This window comes from Amia ocellicauda, chromosome 12 (assembly GCF_036373705.1).
Source record: "Amia ocellicauda isolate fAmiCal2 chromosome 12, fAmiCal2.hap1, whole genome shotgun sequence".
Lineage (NCBI taxonomy): Eukaryota > Metazoa > Chordata > Actinopteri > Amiiformes > Amiidae > Amia > Amia ocellicauda.
The window spans coordinates 17,300,910-17,327,276 of NC_089861.1; the positions used below are offsets into that span (position 1 = coordinate 17,300,910).

The window sequence follows — 26,367 nt, forward strand, 5'->3', positions numbered from 1 at the left end:
CAGGGTTTAATGACCTTTATTAATCACATTCATAATTACCTCGCATAAAACTTTGCTCTGTCACCAGTGTTAAATCACTAAAATAACAAACACATTAGTTAAAAATATAAAAAGTGTAAAGTAAATCCTGCTTATATATATGGCCAGGCAGTGTCCGAATGTCATCCCACACCCTGCAGGGCATCCGAGGAAGAGCAGCGGCATGATGCAGAATTAATCTCCAGCAGGTACATGGTCGAATCAAATACCCAGCCAACTCAGTGTGTCACTGTTTGATGTTATGGTTTGTTTGTGATAAAATAATTATCACTACGAAGACTGGCAGTGCTCTGTGAAGTTGTGGTTTGGTTGCGTTTTATGACAAAATGAGAGAAGCACATCAGTGGGCTGTGGCACAACGTCGCACTGTTCTGTGGTCAGTTTGTGTCTGTTGTGTTAGAGCAGTGTGCCATACTGGGCTCTGGGTTTGACTTGTCAGAGCAGCATGCTGTACAGAGCAGTCAGGTGCAGAAGGAACAGCAGCAGGACTGAACTGGGAACTGTAGCTTCAGAGCCTCCACCACGAGTGGTGATGTTTGCCTCTGGAACAGAGAGACAAAAATCCAAGATCACACTTGTAGTATTATGGAGTTGTGGTTGTTGGAGTGTGTAACTATGCCAGTGGGAGCTAGAATTCTCTAAGCTCTATTAGGGGCTGTGCTCTGTACATCTTTCCCTCTCCCTCAATACTCACGTGTGGCACTGATGCTGTTGGGAATCACATTAATTAACATGTTGGCCACTGCACTCTTTAGATCCTGCACCACAGTGTCGTTACTGGGTACCACACTGGGACTGCTGAACACCAGTTGCACATCTGCCCCCACTGAGCCATTCCTGAAAACACAGACAGGCACACAGGCAGACAGATACACAGGAGAGACGAGACTCGGCACAGGGGCTTCAGGAATTGACCCATTCTGACATTAAACACAGACTTCTGCTTTGAACCAAGATCCCTGAAACTGAAACATCCCTATTTTAATCCAAGATAATTCAACTTTAATTTTGAGCCTGAACCCAACCTGCTGGGTAGTGCATGTGTGACCCATCTCCAGTGAGCTTCATCTCATCCCAGTTCTTGTTCTTATTCTAGTTGGTGCAACCGCCCCCTAATTCTCTTACATTATACCAAGATAGTTGAGCTGGAGATGCTTCTGCTCCAGTTGTTACAAGGATGACTCTCCATGGAACTAAATCCCTTCTACTGTAAACTAAGGTTTTTAACTTTTCTCAGTCTGAAAAGAGAAGCCTCTTAGAGTAATTTTGGCTTTCCACCAAGATCCTTCGCAGTGTCCCACAGTGGCCACAGCTGCTCACCAGAATCTCTCCAGGTAACACCTCCTGTAAGTGCTGGGATTGCTTCTGCTGTAAATCCCACTGAGCTGAAACACAGCACAGCAATACAGTATTTACTTTACCATCTCACAGGACAGTAAATTGAGAACATTTTAACAGCAGTTAAAAGTACGCTATAAATAGTAGTAATACTTTTTTATAGACTAAATCGTTAGTTGGAGCAACTGGGGTCACATTAGGCACATTTACACTACAATTTCTGATCCAGATCAAATGCATCAGAACATTTGATCACTATCACTGGCATTGCGTTTACACTGCCATTTGATCATACGCATTAGCACGCAAGTCCATACTTCATTATATGCATATTAAATTAGTGCATTATAACATAGCTAGGTCAAAATCTAAAAATAAAGTTACTTTTCGCAGCTGAAGCATTTCAAATTAAAATACAATTCTGTATTTTTTGCCAGGATAAATTAACAAGGCATTTAGTGTTTAAATATTTAATATTTTAACCAATTTATTTGTAATAAGGGCTGTAGGGAAGGGTCTCATCTGCTCCACTGATGCAGGTCTGCCACCTGACTTTAAAACGCCATCGAAAATTGTATTTCTCTCATTACAAATTGTTATAACAAGTGAAACCAACACACTTATGTATTTCTTAGCAGATGCCCTTGTCCAGGGCGACTTTCAAAATAAGAGCAATAATACAGTAATAGCACTTGCATATAACTGAATATAAAAATACAATTATATACTTTTGATAACATAAAATAAACCATTTAGTGTTAAATTTATAATATGGGCAGTAGGGAAGTGTTCTCCTATCTGATCCTCTGATATGATATGTTTGTCTGCCCCAGTCTTTAAAACGCACGCCGCAGCAGTGCATGCCAGAGCTTGAGCCGGTCGAGTGTTTACACTGCCAGGATCAAAATGCTACCGATGTATTTGATCCGGATCAGAAATGGCAGTGTAAATGCACCTATTGATTCAATGACCAGAGCAAGTGTATAGTGGTAAACATGATCAGAGGTACCTCTGTGGTAGTGTTCATCGCCAGGTTCTTGAACTGATCAGATGTCCTGTCGCTCAGCCGCTCGTCAAACTCTTGATCCATCTGGAACTGGATGCTGATTGAGCCCTCTCCATTACTGGCAGGGGCCCCCAGAATTATTTCTTTTGTGGCGTTAGTAGGCACGACAGTTGTAGTGTTGCGATCCGCAATAATATTGGGAGCCGTAACTGTAGTGTTTTTGTGAGCTAGAGTTGTTCTGTTAGGAGCCGCAGTTGCAGTGTTGCGAGCTGCAATAATATTGGGAGCCGTAACTGTAGTGTTTTTGTGAGCTAGAGTTGTTCTATTAGGAGCCGCAGTTGTAGTGTTGCGAGCCACAATAATATTGGTAGCCGCAGTTGTATTGCGAGCCACAATAATATTGGGAGCTGCAGTTGTAGTGTTTTTGTGAGCCAGAGTTGTTCTATTAGGAGCCGCAGTTGTAGTGTTGCGAGCCCCAATGATTTTGGTAGCCGCAGTTGTATTGCGAGCCACAATAATATTGGGAGACGTAACTGTAGTGTTTTTGTGAGCCAGAGTTGTTCGATTAGGAGCCGCAGTTGTAGTGTTGCGAGCCGCAATGGTTTTGGTAGCTGCAGTTGTAGTGTTTTTGTGAGCCAGAGTTGTTCTATTAGGAGCCGCAGTTGTAGTGTTGCGAGCCGCAATGGTTTTGGTAGCTGCAGTTGTAGTGTTTTTGTGAGCCAGAGTTGTTCTGTTAGGAGCTGCAGTTGTAGTGTTGCGAGCCCCAATGATTTTGGTAGCCGCAGTTGTATTGCGAGCCACAATAATATTGGTAGCCGCAGTTGTATTGCGAGCCACAATAATATTGGGAGACGTAACTGTAGTATTTTTGTGAGCCAGAGTTGTTCGATTAGGAGCCGCAGTTGTAGTGTTGCGAGCCGCAATGGTTTTGGTAGCTGCAGTTGTAGTGTTTTTGTGAGCCAGAGTTGTTCTATTAGGAGCCGCAGTTGTAGTGTTGCGAGCCACAATAATATTGGTAGCCGCAGTTGTATTGCGAGCCACAATAATATTGGGAGCTGTAACTGTAGTGTTTTTGTGAGCCAGAGTTGTTCTATTAGGAGCTGCAGTTGTAGTGTTGCGAGCCGCAATGATTTTGGTAGCCGCAGTTGTAGTGTTTTTGTGAGCCAGAGTTGTTCTATTAGGAGCCGCATTTGTAGTGTTGCGAGCCACAATAATATTGGGAGCCGTAACTGTAGTGTTTTTGTGAGCCAGAGTTGTTCTGTTAGGAGCTGCAGTTGTAGTGTTGCGAGCCACAATGATTTTGGTAGCCGCAGTTGTAGTGTTTTTGTGAGCCAGAGTTGTTCTATTAGGAGCCGCAGTTGTAGTGTTGCGAGCCACAATAATATTGGGAGCCGTAACTGTAGTGTTTTTGTGAGCCAGAGTTGTTCTGTTAGGAGCTGCAGTTGTAGTGTTGCGAGCCCCAATGATTTTGGTAGCCGCAGTTGTATTGCGAGCCACAATAATATTGGTAGCCGCAGTTGTATTGCGAGCCACAATAATATTGGGAGACGTAACTGTAGTGTTTTTGTGAGCCAGAGTTGTTCGATTAGGAGCCGCAGTTGTAGTGTTGCGAGCCGCAATGGTTTTGGTAGCTGCAGTTGTAGTGTTTTTGTGAGCCAGAGTTGTTCTATTAGGAGCCGCAGTTGTAGTGTTGCGAGCCACAATAATATTGGTAGCCGCAGTTGTATTGCGAGCCACAATAATATTGGGAGCTGTAACTGTAGTGTTTTTGTGAGCCAGAGTTGTTCGATTAGGAGCCGCAGTTGTAGTGTTGCGAGCCGCAATGGTTTTGGTAGCTGCAGTTGTAGTGTTTTTGTGAGCCAGAGTTGTTCTATTAGGAGCCGCAGTTGTAGTGTTGCGAGCCACAATAATATTGGTAGCCGCAGTTGTATTGCGAGCCACAATAATATTGGGAGCTGTAACTGTAGTGTTTTTGTGAGCCAGAGTTGTTCTATTAGGAGCTGCAGTTGTAGTGTTGCGAGCCGCAATGATTTTGGTAGCCGCAGTTGTAGTGTTTTTGTGAGCCAGAGTTGTTCTATTAGGAGCCGCAGTTGTAGTGTTGCGAGCCACAATAATATTGGTAGCCGCAGTTGTATTGCGAGCCACAATAATATTGGGAGCTGTAACTGTAGTGTTTTTGTGAGCCAGAGTTGTTCCATTAGGAGCTGCAGTTGTAGTGTTGCGAGATGCAATATTGGTAGCCGCAGTTGTAGTGTTTGAAGTGAGGGTTGTTATATTGGGAGCCACAGTTGTCAAGTTGAGAGCCGCAGCTTTATTGCGAGCCCGAGTTATAGTGTTGCAAGCTGCAGTCATAGCGCTATCCACAAAAGTAACTCCTGTATGAAAAATGAAGGTGAGAGGTTAAGTCCACAAATGGTTTTGAGCTATGTGGTCAGGTTTAGCAGACGCATAGTTTCTCCGGCAAGTAGGGATCACGTTGGACAGAATGGTTCTCTCAGTCTTGGCAACAGTACAGTGAATCAGTGTCAGCGATGACCACAGTTCTGCTGGAGGCCATGTGACCAGCTCTCACATCGGGCACAGTGCAGTAGCTGCCATTGTTTTGAAAAATTGTGTCGAGTGCTTCGAATGGATTTTCGGCAGGAATGTGAATATTAAATGTTTGTTTTTACTGTTTTAAATCAATCCGCATACCACGCAGTGTGAACTTGGTGTATTATAATGTATTTCCAGAAAATAATATTTTTCATGCAAAATCAGAATTACTGTTAGGGACTTTGTTATTCCAGATTAACCATTGTGTCCTCAACAGTGTGGAGTGTCACCCGTTGTTTGTGCCAAAAATGGTAGAGCAGTGTGTGAAAGCTAAAACATGGCATTAGTAAGTCCCCAGCTCACTTGTGGCTAGAAATCAGATGAATAATAGTGTCAAACAGGGTTGCCAACAGGCCTCATAATCCTGGGACACCGAGACAGAACAGAATGGTACAGTTGCCCTGACACTGAAAACTGTTAAAAATGTTAAATTGCCATTGCGCACCAAGTGCGCTGTGGGCCTTTCAACAGTCTACCACTGATTTCTAAATAGAAGAAGCATGTAGAACATGGTTACATTTTAATTTAGTCAATCGGAAGTTAATCAGCTTTTTAAATTGCACTTGGTTATCAAATTAGTAAATCAGGCAAGTTCTGCTCTTTCAACAGATTTGTTAATTACATTAATTAATTACCTGCATTTAACCAATAAACGATCATTTTAAATTTAAAAAGTAGGACTTTGGACTTTTGTGTTTTCAGGCCTGACAATAAAGCACCAATACTAATTGCTGAGCAACATCATCAGCAAAGAAACTTTTCTAAGTACATTTGAGCTTCAGGGCACCTTTAAAGTCCTGCTGTATCTCATTGTGCCCTACCATTGTGAGCCCGTTGGCAATGTGAACAACTAACCACAATATCCCTTGGACATTCGAATATCATTATGCCCCAGCCAAGTGTGCCTCACAGTGCTGTAACTTGAAATTACTTAATAAAGTGTATTCATAATTGAACACCTTTTTGAGAATTGTACCCTTAGGTTTGTTTCTTGCGGTGTTTTATGTCTGAAGGCAAACTGGTGACCTACCAGTTAAAGTGAAATACAACAATACATCTTGTATGTCTGTCCGCAGTAATACTTTGCCCACAGGGCCCGGGTTTGCAAAGTCATTATGGAGTTCCCCTCCTTGCACAATCATGCAGTCACTGTAGGGGCACAGAAAGGACATGCCGAGTTCAGTCACTGTGCAGAGTGAGAGCCCACACACACACACACACCATGAGCGCCACTCAATCGGATGTGCAGCGTCCACACAGCAGACCTGTCTCGTACTCGGGTGCTGTCCAGACGCACTGTGGCAGTGTAATCAGGCATGCGGTCTATTGCACTGATCAGTTTATTCAGATGGGAAATGAAGTATGAAACCTTAACAAATGCAGAACAGAGCACTGAAATAACTTACGACACATTGATCCTCGAGATGGTAATTTGCTTCCATAGCAGTTTATCTACCATTGCTCGGAACTGAGAGAGAGAGAGAAATTCAATGTTCAAATTAACTTTTTTGGCATAACAAGTTTACAAAAGTGTCGCCAAAGTGATTACAGATACAGTACAGAGGAAAAATGAACCTTACAATATCAAATAGAAATAGGACTCTGGACTCACCAGTGTTTTCATCTGTGTTTCAGCCTGGGAGTGTGACACTGTGTCTAGATTTTTCACATCGAATTGCAGGTACAATGTATCATGTGGAAATTGCTGCATCAGAAATGGAAGTGAAGGGTCTGGAGAATAGAAGCAAGACTGCATGGTGATAGAGGCACACACTGACCCACACAAACACAGACACCCACACACATTATTACACACACACACACACAATCTTCACAAAGGCCGTACTTACTTAGTCCAACAGAGGTGAAGGTGACTGGGTAAGGGCTAGAGATGCTCTCCACACCCAGCCCACCCACAGCCTTAATCACAGCATCCGTGTCTGAGGCTCCTGGGTCGGGACTGATGCTTATCACCAATTTGCCAGTTACTGTGGTGCTTGAAGTGGGAGATTATGGATTTTTGTATTCCTTTATTCATTCATTTCACCCTCCTCACCCAGTGATAGATGGATTTCAGTTAAAGGGGGGGTGGGGTGTGGAGGGAGAGAGAAGGGCTTGTTACCTGTTGGCTACAGTGATGATCAGTGAGGTTCCTAGAGAGAGAGAGAGAGAGAGAGGGGTGATATACATTGATAAATTATGACTGAGGGGGTTTTGATTTGCGAGGAATGTTTTGGGGGACTCCGGTTAAACCCCACAACCGCCCGGTCAGTGAATGCAGGGGAGCCGGCACAGTGGTGATGAAACCGAGTGAGGCCCCGTTAAAAACGTGGCTTCCAGCTATAGCTGCTCTGGTCTCTCAGTGCTGCAGTGATATAGCCAGGGGGTCCAAATGTCATGCTTCAATGATTTATCCACATTGATCCCCTGAATGTTTATTTATGGTTATTAAACCTGAAGACTCCAGAGCCAGAGAGGAATGCTGACAAACTCATCAAGCCTTGTTGGAGACTTGATGGTACTCTTTACAAATCTTATACACATTGTTTTTCTCCATATCGGGGCATCGTAGCTGTAAGGCTTGTGCTTCAGTTGCTGTTTTAAGATATTTTAGATTAGAGCTTCGGGCGCAGTACCTGGACCTCCAGAGAAAATACCACTAAACGAGCGGCAGAGCTGCTCCAAGTTGATATGTGGCCTGATGTTGCTCTGCTGAAGCATTCAGCCATGTCTGTCCCAGTCCCAGTGTGAACTGCTGTTGAAAGCAGGCCAGTATTGAAAGTTATTCACTTGCTTTAGGGTTATAAGCCTATAAGGCTTGTGGGAAATCATGCATGGATTTGTTCATATGATGCAATGTGAAAAATAGCTACACCTGTGAGCCTTCAAACAGTTCACCCTAACATGGTCAATTAGACATCTCTTCCTTTATATGTATATTTAAGTTAGTAACCTTTTAAATTCAGGCACCTCCTCAACAATATTAGCGATGGTATCAAGTTCATTGTAGTAGTATGTGTGTAAATCTGTTTTCCCACAAACTTGACATTTTATCCTTCTTCAGACCTTGCGTGTCTCTCCATTTCCAGACGGAAATATCCACACTGAGTCCAAATATCCAATTCCATATAGTGTTCCCAATGCTGCTTGAGTATAAGTGGCTGTTTCTGATGCTGTCGGGAAGCGTATGACAGGGACAGAACTCCAAGGATTTGGGTTCGATTCCATCTCAAAATTGATTGAATCACTTCCAATTCATATTCTTTGAAAGGTAATCTCCAAATCCATGAAAAGGAACACACTATCCATGGCTCCGTTTGAACTTTAAAAGATTACAATGTTAAGAAAATTGTTTCAACAAAGATTGCAAAAAACGACAATCAAACCAAAATGTTTTCTGAAACTCGTTTGTGGTTGCCTGCAACATTTTCCTTAAATAATAAAGTGTGCTGTAAAAAATGTTTTACTATAAACACCATCATAACTTAAATATAAGCTGAATACAAAAATATTAATTTCTACTGCTCTCTTTCCACTCTCTCCCCTCTACTGCCCTCATCACTCCCACCTCTCCCTACATCTCCCTCTCCCCCTCACCTGCGAGGAGGAAGATCCAAACAATGTAACCAGCTCTCATCTTCGTCTGTGGCTCCAACAGCCTTCTGTACCTGAGGGGGTGGGTGGAGGGAGAAAGAGAATGAGACACACATGACAACTGCAATTCCTTAATCCACAAACACAATGACTTTCTAGAGTTACTGTACACTGCAGAACCGTAACACTGACTGGATACTACAGCACAGTAACCCTGACTGACAGACTGGACAATACAGTAAGGTTGGCAATGCTCTGGGTTTGCTTTTTCTTAATACAGTGTTTGCACTGAAGGTTAAGATTTTATATAAGAGTATTAGCATATATTAGTAAATGTTCCATAAAGGAGAAACTAAACAAATTCAAAAATTACAAAAAAAAAAAAAAACACAAAATTGCTCACTTGTGGTCTATAGCCCAATTATTTCAAACTGCACTTCTAAAACAGCTGAATAAGTGTTTTTGTGCTGGGTGACAAAGATTTTGATAAAGTTGTCCATGTCAAGTGCCTTGCCTCAATGCTGAGACACCCAGGTTACTCCATATGTTTTGTGTTCGTGTGGTGCCTTCTCACTCCGCATATTGCCGGGTTTCAAAGCCAGCGTGAATGGGGAGCGATAGGAAAAGTCGACAAACGTTGCCTGCATTTTGCTGGCATTTCAGTATGAATGGGACTTTTGCCACAGAGACTCAATGACTCAAACTTTCTTTCTGGCCCCGGGCTACACGCAAGATCATGTACACAAGCAGAAGTAAAAAATACAACTACACAAATATGCTAAGATAACAGCCTTTATTTGTCCATAATTTGACATTAAATGAAAAGCGTTTCCCCCTTATTCCTTCATTACTAGTACGTTAAGGTGTTACATGGAATTAAAATGCTAGAATCATTTCTCATTAATGATCACAATAAATATACATTAAACATCTTAAAATTGAACACTATTTATCTTTACATTTTACATAGGAAGTTGTCGACAGGTGGAAACACTATTCATGAAAGGATTTACACCGATTCGCAAATTAAAGTTAACGCAATTAGTTTATTATGAATATGCTTTGTATGAGTGGATAATTTTTCATTCATTTTGTGGTGTATTTTTAGTTGTATTCTTGTTAGTTGAATACAGTTGGATATAGAATTGGTGTAATGTAAAACCCTTGATGAATATAGGCTAATCTATCGATTATGAATGCGGCTTGATTTGGGTATTTCAATCAACTGTTGAATGATCTCGGGACATTGTCCTGGTGAGCTCTCGTAAAAATTGGTCGAGTTAGGAGTACTTGAAATTCAAAAGAATCTTTATGAATAGCTTTTACTTCTAAGAATAAAAGTAGGAGCAAATTTCTCAGATATTTCAGGCACTTAGGACCGATTTATCGCTCTCAGACACTGAATACGGGCAAAGCTCTTCCGCAAGTGTGGCTGGTCTCACCTTTCTGGTTTGATCAACAACTCCTGACCAAACAGACCTCAATTTCTGGGGGGCCCACTGAGGTGGCCAATTAGATTTCAGGGGGGCCATGGCCACCCCCTAGACATGCCCCCTGTATATTGTACGAGGCTTCACTATGGGGGCTTACCATTTAGTGATGGGGGGTAGGCTATGCACTGTGACTGCTGTGACCAAACCCCTAAGGATTATACACTCACCTAAAGGATTATTAGGAACATCTGTTCAATTTCTCATTAATGCAATTATCTAACCAACCAATCACATGGCAGTTGCTTCAATGCATTTAGGGGTGTGGTCCTGGTCAAGACAATCTCCTGAACTCCAAACTGAATGTCTGAATGGGAAAGAAAGGTGATTTAAGCAATTTTGAGCGTGGCATGGTTGTTGGTGCCAGACGGGCCGGTCTGAGTATTTCACAATCTGCTCAGTTACTGGGATTTTCACGCACAACCATTTCTAGGGTTTACAAAGAATGGTGTGAAAAGGGAAAAACATCCAGTATGCGGCAGTCCTGTGGGCGAAAATGCCTTGTTGATGCTAGAGGTCAGAGGAGAATGGGCCGACTGATTCAAGCTGATAGAAGAGCAACTTTGACTGAAATAACCACTCGTTACAACCGAGGAATGCAGCAAAGCATTTGTGAAGCCACAACATGTACAACCTTGAGGCGGATGGGCTACAACAGCAGAAGACCCCACCGGGTACCACTCATCTCCACTACAAATAGGAAAAAGAGGCTACAATTTGCACAAGCTCACCAAAATTGGACAGTTGAAGACTGGAAAAATGTTGCCTGGTCTGATGAGTCTCGATTTCTGTTGAGACATTCAGATGGTAGAGTCAGAATTTGGCATAAACAGAATGAGAACATGGATCCATCATGCCTTGTTACCACTGTGCAGGCTGGTGGTGGTGGTGTAATGGTGTGGGGGATGTTTTCTTGGCACACTTTAGGCCCCTTAGTGCCAATTGGGCATCGTATAAATGCCACGGCCTACCTGAGCATTGTTTCTGACCATGTCCATCCCTTTATGACCACCATGTACCCATCCTCTGATGGCTACTTCCAGCAGGATAATGCACCATGTCACAAAGGTCGAATCATTTCAAATTGGTTTCTTGAACATGACAATGAGTTCACTGTACTAAACTGGCCCCCACAGTCACCAGATCTCAACCCAATAGAGCATCTTTGGGATGTGGTGGAACGGGAGCTTCGTGCCCTGGATGTGCATCCCACAAATCTCCATCAACTGCAAGATGCTATCCTATCAATATGGGCCAACATTTCTAAAGAATGCTTTCAGCACCTTGTTGAATCAATGCCACGTAGAATTAAGGCAGTTCTGAAGGCGAAAGGGGGTCAAACACAGTATTAGTATGGTGTTCCTAATAATCCTTTAGGTGAGTGTATGATTGTTTTATAATTGCATTAATGTTACTGCATTTTTTCCCAGTTTAATTGACCAAGTCATTGTTACCATACGAAATTCGAGAAGTGTTTTGAGAACTAGGCAAGCTTGAGTTCAATATGATAATTTAGGGTTTGTGTGTGAGATACAACTATATACCGATGTAGATAACATGAAAAAATATATAGAAACAGACAAACATATCTACAATCTGATACAGATGTAAATTCAACAATTTATAATGGGGAAGGGGACTGTGTTCCAAGAGATTATTTTTTCCCCACCACTGTGGTCTCGAGATATCTGACTGGGAACTGACAGACAAATATGAGGTGCATGAATGTTCCAAGTGACAGAGCCTCAACTTTATACATATACTTCTATATTTATTAGACCTAATAACTAGTATAAAAACTAGTCTCGATAAGGCATGGGTGTAAAGTGAATGTCAAATTCACACAGGTACTAGAAACCGTTCTCCAACATCCTAGTTTTTTGGGACCTCCCCCCCTCCCCAAACACAGGAAAATACCACTCTATGAGTGGTTACGAAAGTAAAGAAAAAGTACTGTCCATCTCAGCTTCTCTCTCCTCCCTCTGAAATAGGAATTGTACAACAGTAACTAAATTAAAAGATGAAAACTACTCCGGTTTGTTCTGATCACACAAGTCAAATGGACACCTAACCATCAAAGAAAGGGTGAATTCAACTTAAGGTAGCCCAATTTACATACAAATACCCAGTATAAAGCACACATTTATAAACTTATGAAAGAAATGCAAGTAAATATCTAAATAAGCAAATCGTTCCCACAACTCCTCAAACTCATTTGCATAACCCAACCTATGACTATTTTAGTAATTTAATGTCATGACTAAAGTTGAAAAAGCTACCAAAATAAGAGTAATAGTATTGTGAAATATTGTTAATAATAGTAATCTTCATCAACATCATCATCATAAAACGTATCAGTAGTGTAATCATTTTATCATTGTAGTTGTTAACAAAGCAAAGTACTTAAGACATTGTTGCGTTTCAGTACATTTTGCGAATATAAACAAAGTACATTTAACGGCAATAAATTGAGTGGCACTGTAATCTAACAAGCTTCTAAAAGCACCAGCTGGGTTTATTTTAAACCAAGGGTTAAAACATTTCAGAACTCTGAAACCCTTTTTTCAATCTTTGAAATTTTAGGAATTTGTCAATCAACTAGTTAACAAAATAAAATAAAAAAACAAAATAAAACAATTTGTTCTTAGGATTTTTGTGTTAATGTGGAGGACTGAAAAAAATGGTGTCCATTTTGATCTCTAGGAAAAAACACTGCCTACAGGAACATTTTAAGACCTAACTTTGGAATGCTTTGCTCGATCATCTAGATAGCACAGGAAGTTGGGCTGATGTCGGCATATTGTTGGCATGGTTTTACAGCAGTAGGTCGGGGAGGTGGAGGATGACAGACATCGGATTATAGTTGGCATTGTCGGACAGCAGTATGGGGTGAGTGGTGACCTATAGCCAATGTTGGATTATGGTTGTCGTGGTCGGACAGCAGTAGGTCGGGGAGGTGGAGGATGACCGACGTCGGCATACAGTTACCGATGGATCATGTCCGAATAAATGCAGACTTATGCGATATCAGTGCAACTTGTTTTACTAAATGGACCTATACTACTTTAAAATATGATGCGTATAAAACTATTATCGTAGTAAATATTTGATACTGTCAAAAATGTTCCCAGCTTCACTATTTGAAAGCGCTCGAGCGCACTTCCTCGAGACCACATTGAGAAAAGGCTTAATTTTCTGCATCGCGGAATGTTTTAATTAAAATGACAATATATTGGCAGTTGGATCATTCATTGTGTAGCGAATGTATTTAAATGTGCAACTAATTTGTCAAAAGTGAAAAACAGAATAGTGTTCACATTTTCTTCGCATTTAATTTTTCTTCAGTGAGCAGTTGTTACGACTAATTCGGAGACCGCTGGGAATCATGTGACCTGGTGGATGTGCGCATGCGCCAGCAGCAATCTCTGCTTTCTGCCTACGGGAGTGTGATCACTCACGGTGCAAAGCACGTCATTGTCAATAGAGCAAACAGAGTTTAGTGCTTCTGCACGGCACATGGTTGTTTTTGTGCAATTGTACATGCTGAATTGATCGTTTAAAAACAGCAAATATATAAATTGTTTGAAATGTGTATACTAGTTACACGTACTATAGGATGTAAGTATATGTACTCTTACTTTATGTTATCTAACTTTATATACAACGTACATGTATTTTCCACAGACCACAACTCACGCATTGAGACACTCATTTATATTAATTTCTTATTACTACACAAGTAATACCACTTGTAAACGTATGCAAACATCATACACTTCAGCAACATAAATGCAGTACAATCTTTCAAATGTTTATTTACTTATTTGTAAGTAATTTAGTTTGACAGCTTTTCACAACAATCACACACACAGGTGAAGCAATAACAGAAACTTTGAACTTTAAAAGGAGATTATAATGGTCAATAATGTATCATCTGTATGCATACTCAACCACTTTTGTGACTCTAGTGTGTATTTTCGGTCACTAAGGAAGGGGTCACCATTTTTTCCAGGGAGCACCGTTTCTTACAGCCATTGGAAAATGTGGCGACTACTATTCAGATACAGCCACTTTCTTGATGTAATATAAATAAGCTATCCACATAACGTACTCGTGAAGAGGGAAAAATGAACGTTCCTTATATCAAACTGGACTCTGCATTAAACATGGCCCTCTCTTGCAGATGGGCTGGGGTCAAGGTTTTCCATAAAGACAATAGCTGGGTGCAGCTCTTGTCCAGAAACGGGTTTTACCAGTCAAGCTTGCAGACACTCAGGATTCGGGTAGGACTTGTTCGATTGCCTGCATATATAACAAAGAAACCCTGAAACAAAAGGTATGTGTCCTTCTGCTATGATGGGATTGGGATGACTGCCTGAGAAACTGGTCAGTTAGGTAAACGCATCTCCAGTCCATTTCTCCATCTCACGTTACACCAATATCATGTCATATATTACAGTAAGAGCAGATCACACAGATTAACTTCAGTACTAAGAAGTTCAACTTTATGTATATAAAGTTCGATAACCTATAGTGAGTACATATACTTACATTCTATAGTAACTAATGTATACACATCAAGAAACAATTTGTATAGTTGCCATTTTTAAACAATCCATTCTGCATGTACAATTGCACAAAGTCAGCTATGCGCCGGACAGAAGCGCTCAACTCGCTCCGTTTGCAGCAGCGCGCATGCGCAATTGACAATGACGCGCTTTGCGCCATGAACGAATGGCGCCACATCCACCAGGTCACATGAATCCCAGTGGTCATTCTTATATAGGTGTAGTGTGTGAAGATGCCACAGAAACGAGTTGTTTATTTCTAAGAGGCCACACATTTAACATAATGGCTACAGGACAGAAGGGAACTTATACCTCATAACTATTTTAAACGTGGTCAATACTGACAATTAAGATTACAAGCCATATTCATTCTTATAACTATTCTATTGAATGCTTTGTTTAGAGTTATTTTTTTGTTTTTCGGTTTAGAATTGATCCAAGACTAGTCCAGAGGATTCCTGCGGTTCAGTTCACTAAGCAAGAAGCAAGATCAGACGTTTGTCGTTTATTCTTTTAAGAGTTTCATTTCTGAATAAAATTGGTGCTTGTTATTCCTTAATCACGCCTCGGCTGAGTGATGTTAATGTGTACGAAGTCACGTCCTACCAGTGTGGGAAACGTAACTGTTGTGTTTTGATCTGTAATTCGCCAAAGTGGCTACTGAACATTTACGTGTATAATATTAAATGCATTATTTAAAAAGGTGATTTAAATACATCTTATACATGCTGAAAAGAACCAAGCCTTTTTAAATAACTGTTGGATAATACTACATTTTAGAAATACTCTCTCAAGCTTCCTGCATCCATACCTCACCAGGGAGAGAGAAAACGAAGCAGTGACTGCAATTCTGCTCTTCTGCAATATATTTCTACAACAGCAAGAACGGGCTCTGGAAACATAACGCTTTTCCACCGACATGGTGCCCGTGCTGGTTCAGAGCCGGTGCCTAATCTGGAACCGTTCCACGCCTTTTCACTTCCAAAAAACTGGTTCCCGGCGGCACGGAGCCACTTTAACAGGTGCTCTGACAAACTGAGCTACTTTGAATGAGCTGCCTGGCGAAAGTACGCGTGCGCAGTGAACACGCCCATAAATGTGTTGGTAATAATTATGTACATTTAAAATGATTTTGACCGTGTTTTTTCCATAGTGACCAATTTTCTATTTACACATAGATGACAGGATGAGCTACATAGGGTTTGAAAGCTTCCAATACAGTGATAGTGTTGAAAAACAGAGGGAAGCCCATTCTGACGGGTCCCTTCTGTCCGACAGGATGCGCTACCTCGGATTTGAAGTATTAAAATACAGTAATAGTGCTGAAAAACAGCTGGTAGCACTTTCAGACAGGTCCTTTATGTCTGACAGGATGAGCTGCTTAATATTTTCAGTCAGGGCAGCTCATTTCAACCGGTAGCCCATTGTTTTCAGATACCGGGCAGCTCATCCTGATAGGGAAGCTCAGTTCTGCACAAAAGTTATTTGCTGGAGTTCAACCGCTATTTTTAAAATGCCAGCAGAGACACAAGCAGTGAGGAGAGTTATGATTAAAATTTAGCCAGATCAGCAGCAAACGGCGGTATGTCGATAGATAATCGAGCATCTTTGGGATGTGGTGGAACGGGAGCTTCGTGCCCTGGATGAGCATCCCACAAATCTCCATCAACTGCAAGATGCTATCCTATCAATATGGGCCAACATTTCTAAAGAATGCTTTCAGCACCTTGTTGAATCAATGCCACGTAGAATTAAGGCAGTTCTGAAGGCGAAAGGGGGTCAAACACAGTATTAGTATGGTGTTCCTAATAATCCTTTAGGTGAGTGTATGATTGTTTTATAATTGCATTAATGTTACTGCATTTTTTCCCAGTTTAATTGACCAAGTCATTGTTACCATACGAAATTCGAGAAGTGTTTTGAGAACTAGGCAAGCTTGAGTTCAATATGATAATTTAGGGTTTGTGTGTGAGATACAACTATATACCGATGTAGATAACATGAAAAAATATATAGAAACAGACAAACATATCTACAATCTGATACAGATGTAAATTCAACAATTTATAATGGGGAAGGGGACTGTGTTCCAAGAGATTATTTTTTCCCCACCACTGTGGTCTCGAGATATCTGACTGGGAACTGACAGACAAATATGAGGTGCATGAATGTTCCAAGTGACAGAGCCTCAACTTTATACATATACTTCTATATTTATTAGACCTAATAACTAGTATAAAAACTAGTCTCGATAAGGCATGGGTGTAAAGTGAATGTCAAATTCACACAGGTACTAGAAACCGTTCTCCAACATCCTAGTTTTTTGGGACCTCCCCCCCTCCCCAAACACAGGAAAATACCACTCTATGAGTGGTTACGAAAGTAAAGAAAAAGTACTGTCCATCTCAGCTTCTCTCTCCTCCCTCTGAAATAGGAATTGTACAACAGTAACTAAATTAAAAGATGAAAACTACTCCGGTTTGTTCTGATCACACAAGTCAAATGGACACCTAACCATCAAAGAAAGGGTGAATTCAACTTAAGGTAGCCCAATTTACATACAAATACCCAGTATAAAGCACACATTTATAAACTTATGAAAGAAATGCAAGTAAATATCTAAATAAGCAAATCGTTCCCACAACTCCTCAAACTCATTTGCATAACCCAACCTATGACTATTTTAGTAATTTAATGTCATGACTAAAGTTGAAAAAGCTACCAAAATAAGAGTAATAGTATTGTGAAATATTGTTAATAATAGTAATCTTCATCAACATCATCATCATAAAACGTATCAGTAGTGTAATCATTTTATCATTGTAGTTGTTAACAAAGCAAAGTACTTAAGACATTGTTGCGTTTCAGTACATTTTGCGAATATAAACAAAGTACATTTAACGGCAATAAATTGAGTGGCACTGTAATCTAACAAGCTTCTAAAAGCACCAGCTGGGTTTATTTTAAACCAAGGGTTAAAACATTTCAGAACTCTGAAACCCTTTTTTCAATCTTTGAAATTTTAGGAATTTGTCAATCAACTAGTTAACAAAATAAAATAAAAAAACAAAATAAAACAATTTGTTCTTAGGATTTTTGTGTTAATGTGGAGGACTGAAAAAAATGGTGTCCATTTTGATCTCTAGGAAAAAACACTGCCTACAGGAACATTTTAAGACCTAACTTTGGAATGCTTTGCTCGATCATCTAGATAGCACAGGAAGTTGGGCTGATGTCGGCATATTGTTGGCATGGTTTTACAGCAGTAGGTCGGGGAGGTGGAGGATGACAGACATCGGATTATAGTTGGCATTGTCGGACAGCAGTATGGGGTGAGTGGTGACCTATAGCCAATGTTGGATTATGGTTGTCGTGGTCGGACAGCAGTAGGTCGGGGAGGTGGAGGATGACCGACGTCGGCATACAGTTACCGATGGATCATGTCCGAATAAATGCAGACTTATGCGATATCAGTGCAACTTGTTTTACTAAATGGACCTATACTACTTTAAAATATGATGCGTATAAAACTATTATCGTAGTAAATATTTGATACTGTCAAAAATGTTCCCAGCTTCACTATTTGAAAGCGCTCGAGCGCACTTCCTCGAGACCACATTGAGAAAAGGCTTAATTTTCTGCATCGCGGAATGTTTTAATTAAAATGACAATATATTGGCAGTTGGATCATTCATTGTGTAGCGAATGTATTTAAATGTGCAACTAATTTGTCAAAAGTGAAAAACAGAATAGTGTTCACATTTTCTTCGCATTTAATTTTTCTTCAGTGAGCAGTTGTTACGACTAATTCGGAGACCGCTGGGAATCATGTGACCTGGTGGATGTGCGCATGCGCCAGCAGCAATCTCTGCTTTCTGCCTACGGGAGTGTGATCACTCACGGTGCAAAGCACGTCATTGTCAATAGAGCAAACAGAGTTTAGTGCTTCTGCACGGCACATGGTTGTTTTTGTGCAATTGTACATGCTGAATTGATCGTTTAAAAACAGCAAATATATAAATTGTTTGAAATGTGTATACTAGTTACACGTACTATAGGATGTAAGTATATGTACTCTTACTTTATGTTATCTAACTTTATATACAACGTACATGTATTTTCCACAGACCACAACTCACGCATTGAGACACTCATTTATATTAATTTCTTATTACTACACAAGTAATACCACTTGTAAACGTATGCAAACATCATACACTTCAGCAACATAAATGCAGTACAATCTTTCAAATGTTTATTTACTTATTTGTAAGTAATTTAGTTTGACAGCTTTTCACAACAATCACACACACAGGTGAAGCAATAACAGAAACTTTGAACTTTAAAAGGAGATTATAATGGTCAATAATGTATCATCTGTATGCATACTCAACCACTTTTGTGACTCTAGTGTGTATTTTCGGTCACTAAGGAAGGGGTCACCATTTTTTCCAGGGAGCACCGTTTCTTACAGCCATTGGAAAATGTGGCGACTACTATTCAGATACAGCCACTTTCTTGATGTAATATAAATAAGCTATCCACATAACGTACTCGTGAAGAGGGAAAAATGAACGTTCCTTATATCAAACTGGACTCTGCATTAAACATGGCCCTCTCTTGCAGATGGGCTGGGGTCAAGGTTTTCCATAAAGACAATAGCTGGGTGCAGCTCTTGTCCAGAAACGGGTTTTACCAGTCAAGCTTGCAGACACTCAGGATTCGGGTAGGACTTGTTCGATTGCCTGCATATATAACAAAGAAACCCTGAAACAAAAGGTATGTGTCCTTCTGCTATGATGGGATTGGGATGACTGCCTGAGAAACTGGTCAGTTAGGTAAACGCATCTCCAGTCCATTTCTCCATCTCACGTTACACCAATATCATGTCATATATTACAGTAAGAGCAGATCACACAGATTAACTTCAGTACTAAGAAGTTCAACTTTATGTATATAAAGTTCGATAACCTATAGTGAGTACATATACTTACATTCTATAGTAACTAATGTATACACATCAAGAAACAATTTGTATAGTTGCCATTTTTAAACAATCCATTCTGCATGTACAATTGCACAAAGTCAGCTATGCGCCGGACAGAAGCGCTCAACTCGCTCCGTTTGCAGCAGCGCGCATGCGCAATTGACAATGACGCGCTTTGCGCCATGAACGAATGGCGCCACATCCACCAGGTCACATGAATCCCAGTGGTCATTCTTATATAGGTGTAGTGTGTGAAGATGCCACAGAAACGAGTTGTTTATTTCTAAGAGGCCACACATTTAACATAATGGCTACAGGACAGAAGGGAACTTATACCTCATAACTATTTTAAACGTGGTCAATACTGACAATTAAGATTACAAGCCATATTCATTCTTATAACTATTCTATTGAATGCTTTGTTTAGAGTTATTTTTTTGTTTTTCGGTTTAGAATTGATCCAAGACTAGTCCAGAGGATTCCTGCGGTTCAGTTCACTAAGCAAGAAGCAAGATCAGACGTTTGTCGTTTATTCTTTTAAGAGTTTCATTTCTGAATAAAATTGGTGCTTGTTATTCCTTAATCACGCCTCGGCTGAGTGATGTTAATGTGTACGAAGTCACGTCCTACCAGTGTGGGAAACGTAACTGTTGTGTTTTGATCTGTAATTCGCCAAAGTGGCTACTGAACATTTACGTGTATAATATTAAATGCATTATTTAAAAAGGTGATTTAAATACATCTTATACATGCTGAAAAGAACCAAGCCTTTTTAAATAACTGTTGGATAATACTACATTTTAGAAATACTCTCTCAAGCTTCCTGCATCCATACCTCACCAGGGAGAGAGAAAACGAAGCAGTGACTGCAATTCTGCTCTTCTGCAATATATTTCTACAACAGCAAGAACGGGCTCTGGAAACATAACGCTTTTCCACCGACATGGTGCCCGTGCTGGTTCAGAGCCGGTGCCTAATCTGGAACCGTTCCACGCCTTTTCACTTCCAAAAAACTGGTTCCCGGCGGCACGGAGCCACTTTAACAGGTGCTCTGACAAACTGAGCTACTTTGAATGAGCTGCCTGGCGAAAGTACGCGTGCGCAGTGAACACGCCCATAAATGTGTTGGTAATAATTATGTACATTTAAAATGATTTTGACCGTGTTTTTTCCATAGTGACCAATTTTCTATTTACACATAGATGACAGGATGAGCTACATAGGGTTTGAAAGCTTCCAATACAGTGATAGTGTTGAAAAACAGAGGGAAGCCCATTCTGACGGGTCCCTTCTGTCCGACAGGATGCGCTACCTCGGATTTGAAGTATTAAAATACAGTAATAGTGCTGAAAAACAGCTGGTAGCACTTTCAGACAGGTCCTTTATGTCTGACAGGATGAGCTGCTTAATATTTTCAGTCAGGGCAGCTCATTTCAACCGGTAGCCCATTGTTTTCAGATACCGGGCAGCTCATCCTGATAGGGAAGCTCAGTTCTGCACAAAAGTTATTTGCTGGAGTTCAACCGCTATTTTTAAAATGCCAGCAGAGACACAAGCAGTGAGGAGAGTTATGATTAAAATTTAGCCAGATCAGCAGCAAACAGCGGTATGTCGAGGAGAGAGACGCTTTAGTAACAATATGGCCTCACCAGGTCAATAACTAGTTAGGAGTTGGTAAATGGCAGCAATGAGAGACGACTGAGCGCAGCTTCCGTGACAGGGAAGACGTGTTACAGCGATATTATGATGGACAGTTAATGTGACGATGTAGATTGGACAGCGATTGAATACAGGCAGTTTCTTCCGCCACTGACAGAAATGCGGTGTCACGCCGAATCCAGCGCCCCTACGAATCACGTGTCCGTGGTTGGTTTGTGCATGATTCATACATTACTTTTCTTAGCACAGGGAGAATTACACAAAACATACATATTTTACAGTAAGAGAAGATCAAATACACTAACCTCTGTGCTGATGAGAGCGACTTTAACTACGTATGTATATACAGATTGATAATCACAATCTACATAGAATACGTACGTCTTAAATTTAATTTAAATACATGAAAAAACACAATTTACATTGTTGTTGCTGCTGTATTTCATCAATTGCACAAACACAAGTGGTGACAATTTATTAGGCTTCCATGCACGAAGTGCATACATTCATGAAAAAACTCACAAAACTTGTAAGTGTTATAGAAACCACTAATACCTGCAAAAGCTGAGAAAACTGCATGTGCTGGTCACATGGTACTGCCGCCATAATGCATATTGTGAAAAAGTTTGAAATCCTACGAAAATCTTTTTCTCCAAAACCAAATGGCACATGCATATGCCACTTCATACTCATGCATACCTTATGCCCCACTATTACGCTAGAGGCAAGAGTCAAGTGACTGTGTGCAAAAACAAGGCAGCCACAAGCAAATGACTACGCATGTATGCAAATTAAGTGTATTTATAAACGCATGAACTTTGACCACGGAAAAAAACCCATTAGCCATATTCAAAAACTCACCAAACTTGGTACAATACTAAATAATGTTATGCTTGATTGTGGTTAGTTTTGTCACCAACACGGTACAGTGGCCATGATGCTTAAGGCCATGTCACATGCAGCAGTGAATATCTACAGCATAGTCATGCGTACAGTGCTTAAAATATCAGTGATTCATATTAGTACAAACATCTGTCAAAGTTGAAAAAGCCAAAGTTGATTGGACACAAAACATGGCTGCTGTGCACCAATGAAAATGACTGCTTCAACCTTATACTGACATTTGTTATGTAGACCTCTACCTCCATCATGTGGACAAAATTGCATTCTGTATCTTCAATGCAGAAAACTTGAAACTTTCAAATGTCCCTAAAATGTGCAACGTCTAGTTATTTTTATTTTTCCTTCTGCCAAAATGCCCCTATAACACTCATACATACATTAAAACTCATGAAACTCAGTGAATTCAGTGAAAACTACACGTGCCGGTCACATGGTGCTGCCGCCATATTGCGATTAGCGGCAAAATTGTGAAATGCTACAAAAATCTTCTCCTAAACCAACTGACACATGCATATGCCACTTCATACTCATGCATACCTTATGCCCCACTATTACGCTTGTCCATCAGACGTTGCTTGGTCTCATGCTTTGTCTGCCATGTAGCATTCTCTGATTCAAGCTTTGGTGCCTTCTACTCCATGCCAGTTATACCCACTGTGGCACAAATTGGCATGCATGACACTAGTGCAGAGTACTACCAAGGTCGTTAAAGGTGAGTTGCCCCAGTGAAAAACATGGGTGCTGTGGGCCAATGAAAAAAAACATACACGCCGCTTCACATTACACATTTCCTGCACACTGGAATACAGTACATACATGAAACTCTGCACATACATTTATGCCTACGACTTGACCATAAAAACAGACAATTAAGTTTGTAGGGTACACTGTTAAGCCGCAAATGTTGGATTTAATGTGTCAGTGTGTGAATATTAATAGCTACTGCTACGGAACACTAAAGCCCAGTGCCCTGAAACTTTATCTATGCAAGATATGCACTGCTATACACTCACCTAAAGGATTATTAGGAACACCTGTTCAATTTCTCATTAATGCAATTATCTAACCAACCAATCACATGGCAGTTGCTTCAATGCATTTAGGGGTGTGGTCCTGGTCGAGACAATCTCCTGAACTCCAAACTGAGTGTCTGAATGGGAAAGAAAGGTGATTTAAGCAATTTTGAGCGTGGCATGGTTGTTGGTGCCAGACGGGCCGGTCTGAGTATTTCACAATCTGCTCAGGTACTGGGATTTTCACGCACAACCATTTCTAGGGTTTACAAAGAATGGTGTGAAAAGGGAAAAACATCCAGTATGCGGCAGTCCTGTGGGCGAAAATGCCTTGTTGATGCTAGAGGTCAGAGGAGAATGGGCCGACTGATTCAAGCTGATAGAAGAGCAACTTTGACTGAAATAACCACTCGTTACAACCGAGGTATGCAGCAAAGCATTTGTGAAACCACAACACCTACAACCTTGAGGCGGATGGGCTACAACAGCAGAAGACCCCACCGGGTACCACTCATCTCCACTACAAATAGGAAAAAGAGGCTACAATTTGCACAAGCTCACCAAAATTGGACAGTTGAAGACTGGAAAAATGTTGCCTGGTCTGATGAGTCTCGATTTCTGTTGAGACATTCAGATGGTAGAGTCAGAATTTGGCATAAACAGAATGAGAACATGGATCCATCATGCCTTGTTACCACTGTGCAGGCTGGTGGTGGTGGTGTAATGGTGTGGGGGATGTTTTCTTGGCACACTTTAGGCCCCTTAGTGCCAATTGGGCATCGTTTAAATGACACGGCCTACCTGAGCATTGTTTCTGACCATGTCCATCCCTTTATGACCACCATGTACCCATCCTCTGATGGCTACTTCCAGCAGGATAATGCACCATGTCACAAAGGTCGAATCATTTCAAATTGGTTTCTTGAACATGACAATGAGTTCACTGTACTAAACTGGCCCCCACAGTCACCAGATCTCAACCCAATAGAGCATCTTTGGGATGTGGTGGAACGGGAGCTTCGTGCCCTGGATGTGCATCCCACGAATCTCCATCAACTGCAAGATGCTATCCTATCAATATGGGCCAACATTTCTAAAGAATGCTTTCAGCACCTTGTTGAATCAATGCCACGTAGAATTAAGGCGAAAGGGGGTCAAACACAGTATTAGTATGGTGTTCCTAATAATCCTTTAGGTGAGTGTATATGGGAGTGTAATGGAGAGGAATAGCTCCATGACCTGAACACAAACAAATGTATGGAGCGCCGTTTGTGCCAAAAGTGTTAATTCGTGAATTTGGTAGTTCATTGGGAAATTCATTCAGAAATTAATCAATTTGGCCATTCAACCTGCAGTTTCGCCATAGAGTAGTAAATTAATCCAGGAATCTGTCAAGTAATTTATTAATTTGTCCGATTCGTGTCAATTTAATTAAATGCATCAACTATAATTAATGTGACTATTCATTAATATAAGCCCTCCTAACACACAATGTTGCCACAACATCGTAGCAAATTAATTTACGTTGCTACAATGTTATAAAACTTTGTAGCAACGTTGTGGGTTAGCTGGGAAACAGAAACTTTCAAACAAACGGTCCAATTTCCATGCAAACAAAATGCACAGTATTGGTAGTTAAGCAGTCTGACCTTTTCACTAGTGATGTTACGCTCCCCTGATCTACCCCTCCGGAGCACAATGTATCGATACAATGGCCGAACACCTTGCCAGAAACCACGTGATCACTGCAAACGAAGCTTCGGGACGTCACTGCAGCAGCTGACAGTGTCGAATTGGTTTGGAATACGTGTCGGTACATCAAAAACCATAATGTTTAAACGAGTCTGAACTACCTCAAATCCAAGGTTATAGAGAGTCATGCCAGCTCCCCTCTCTGCGCCATGGGATATTTGAAAAGAAATGTCCGCACGGGATTCCACCGCTTACCTCAGGCGCTCGAAGAATCTCAGTGCGGTTTCACCCGCTGGACCAATCGGGCAGATAAAGCAAGAAACACGACTATACTCTATATCGGCATAGATTAAAAAAAAAAAAAGGAAATGCATCTAAAAGACTAATCTAGAGTATATGAAATGTAGTCTACACCAAGTCAATTGCATTTATTTGACGTCGACATACTACAGTCATCACGTACGAATGACTGCTTCCTAAATTCAACATTCACTCGAGTCTCTATTTTGATCACAGAGCTAAACTATGACAGTGTTACTTACACCTTGGTGACAGAGCAAGATTTATTTGTATACATGATCGACACATTATTCTCGCATAACCTTTATTAAACTCCAGATCACAGATGCCGATGGGTTCATACTGCCTCGCTGATGTCTAGATGGCCGTTGCCTTTCAAATCACTCGATCCACGTATTGCCTCACAGATGTCCCTGTGGAGAGCCTGTGTCCAGCGTTTCGATGCAGTGATCTTTTTGCGATACAATAGCTTCAAATGGTTAATTGCTTCGGAAAGCTTCGTTTCCCACATCACACAATTTTACCCACCTGAAGGCCTTTGCGGAGAGGAAATGCAGGTCCCCGGGGTGGATGGCGCAGCCGTCAGCGCAAACCGATACTGCGCCAGTCGCTGGAGTATTAAGCATTGCAAAGCATGTGGTTTTGATTGTAATTGGTTTGAATTAATCATTAGTAATTAGACGCAGGTGCAGATAGGCGGGTAGAGGAGAGTCGGCAGTCAGAAACAACAGTAAACATGCACCAGTGCAGGGAGGGAGAGCGGCCGAGCAGACTCACCTCACACAGCCAGACACACAAGACCAGCAGCACCAACTACTGTGCCACCATGGCATCCGCTAAGAAATCATAAATAATTGCAGTAATGATAATGCAACATCCTGGTTCAGCCATGGCTAGATTCATTTGACTGTGACCTAACATCTTGTCTGCATTTATCAGCTTTTACACTCAAGGATATAAGAGTCTGACCTCATATTTTATGTACACTTTAGTAAATTTGAATTTGTAAATGTATTATGCCTTGAATTGCACTGTATTATTGCACTTTGTATTGCTCTTATATATTGTAAGTCGCCCTGGACAAGGGCGTCTGCTAATAAAAAAAAAAAAAAAGATAAATAATAGATTCATACAACGATCTCAGTGCAGTGACCTTACCGCATCAACCAATTAAAAACAACAT

General features: G+C 40.9%; 1 protein-coding gene across 1 annotated transcript; it reads right to left on the reverse strand.

The window, feature by feature from the left end:
* LOC136764000 (uncharacterized) lies at positions 1 to 25,810 on the reverse strand. Its single transcript, XM_066717829.1, has 11 exons — positions 25,713 to 25,810; positions 8,576 to 8,646; positions 7,101 to 7,131; positions 6,829 to 6,974; positions 6,591 to 6,709; positions 6,385 to 6,446; positions 6,009 to 6,127; positions 2,387 to 4,758; positions 1,360 to 1,424; positions 734 to 876; positions 1 to 581 (listed from the first exon to the last, which is right to left on the reverse strand). The coding sequence occupies exons 1-11, from the start codon at positions 25,808 to 25,810 to the stop codon at positions 475 to 477; spliced, it is 3,333 nt and encodes a 1,110-aa protein (XP_066573926.1). The 3' UTR covers positions 1 to 474.
* Positions 25,811 to 26,367: the final 557 nt, after the last annotated feature.

Coding starts and splice junctions, on each gene's coding strand:
- LOC136764000 (XM_066717829.1), bottom strand. CDS start 25,810: ATGCTTAATACTCCAGCGACTGGCGCAGTATCGGTTTGCGCTGACGGC. Junction 4,759..6,008: donor GTTGTATTTCACTTTAACTG/GTAGGTCACCAG, acceptor TTTTTCATACAG/GAGTTACTTTTGTGGATAGC. Junction 582..733: donor CAACAGCATCAGTGCCACAC/GTGAGTATTGAG, acceptor TCTCTGTTCCAG/AGGCAAACATCACCACTCGT.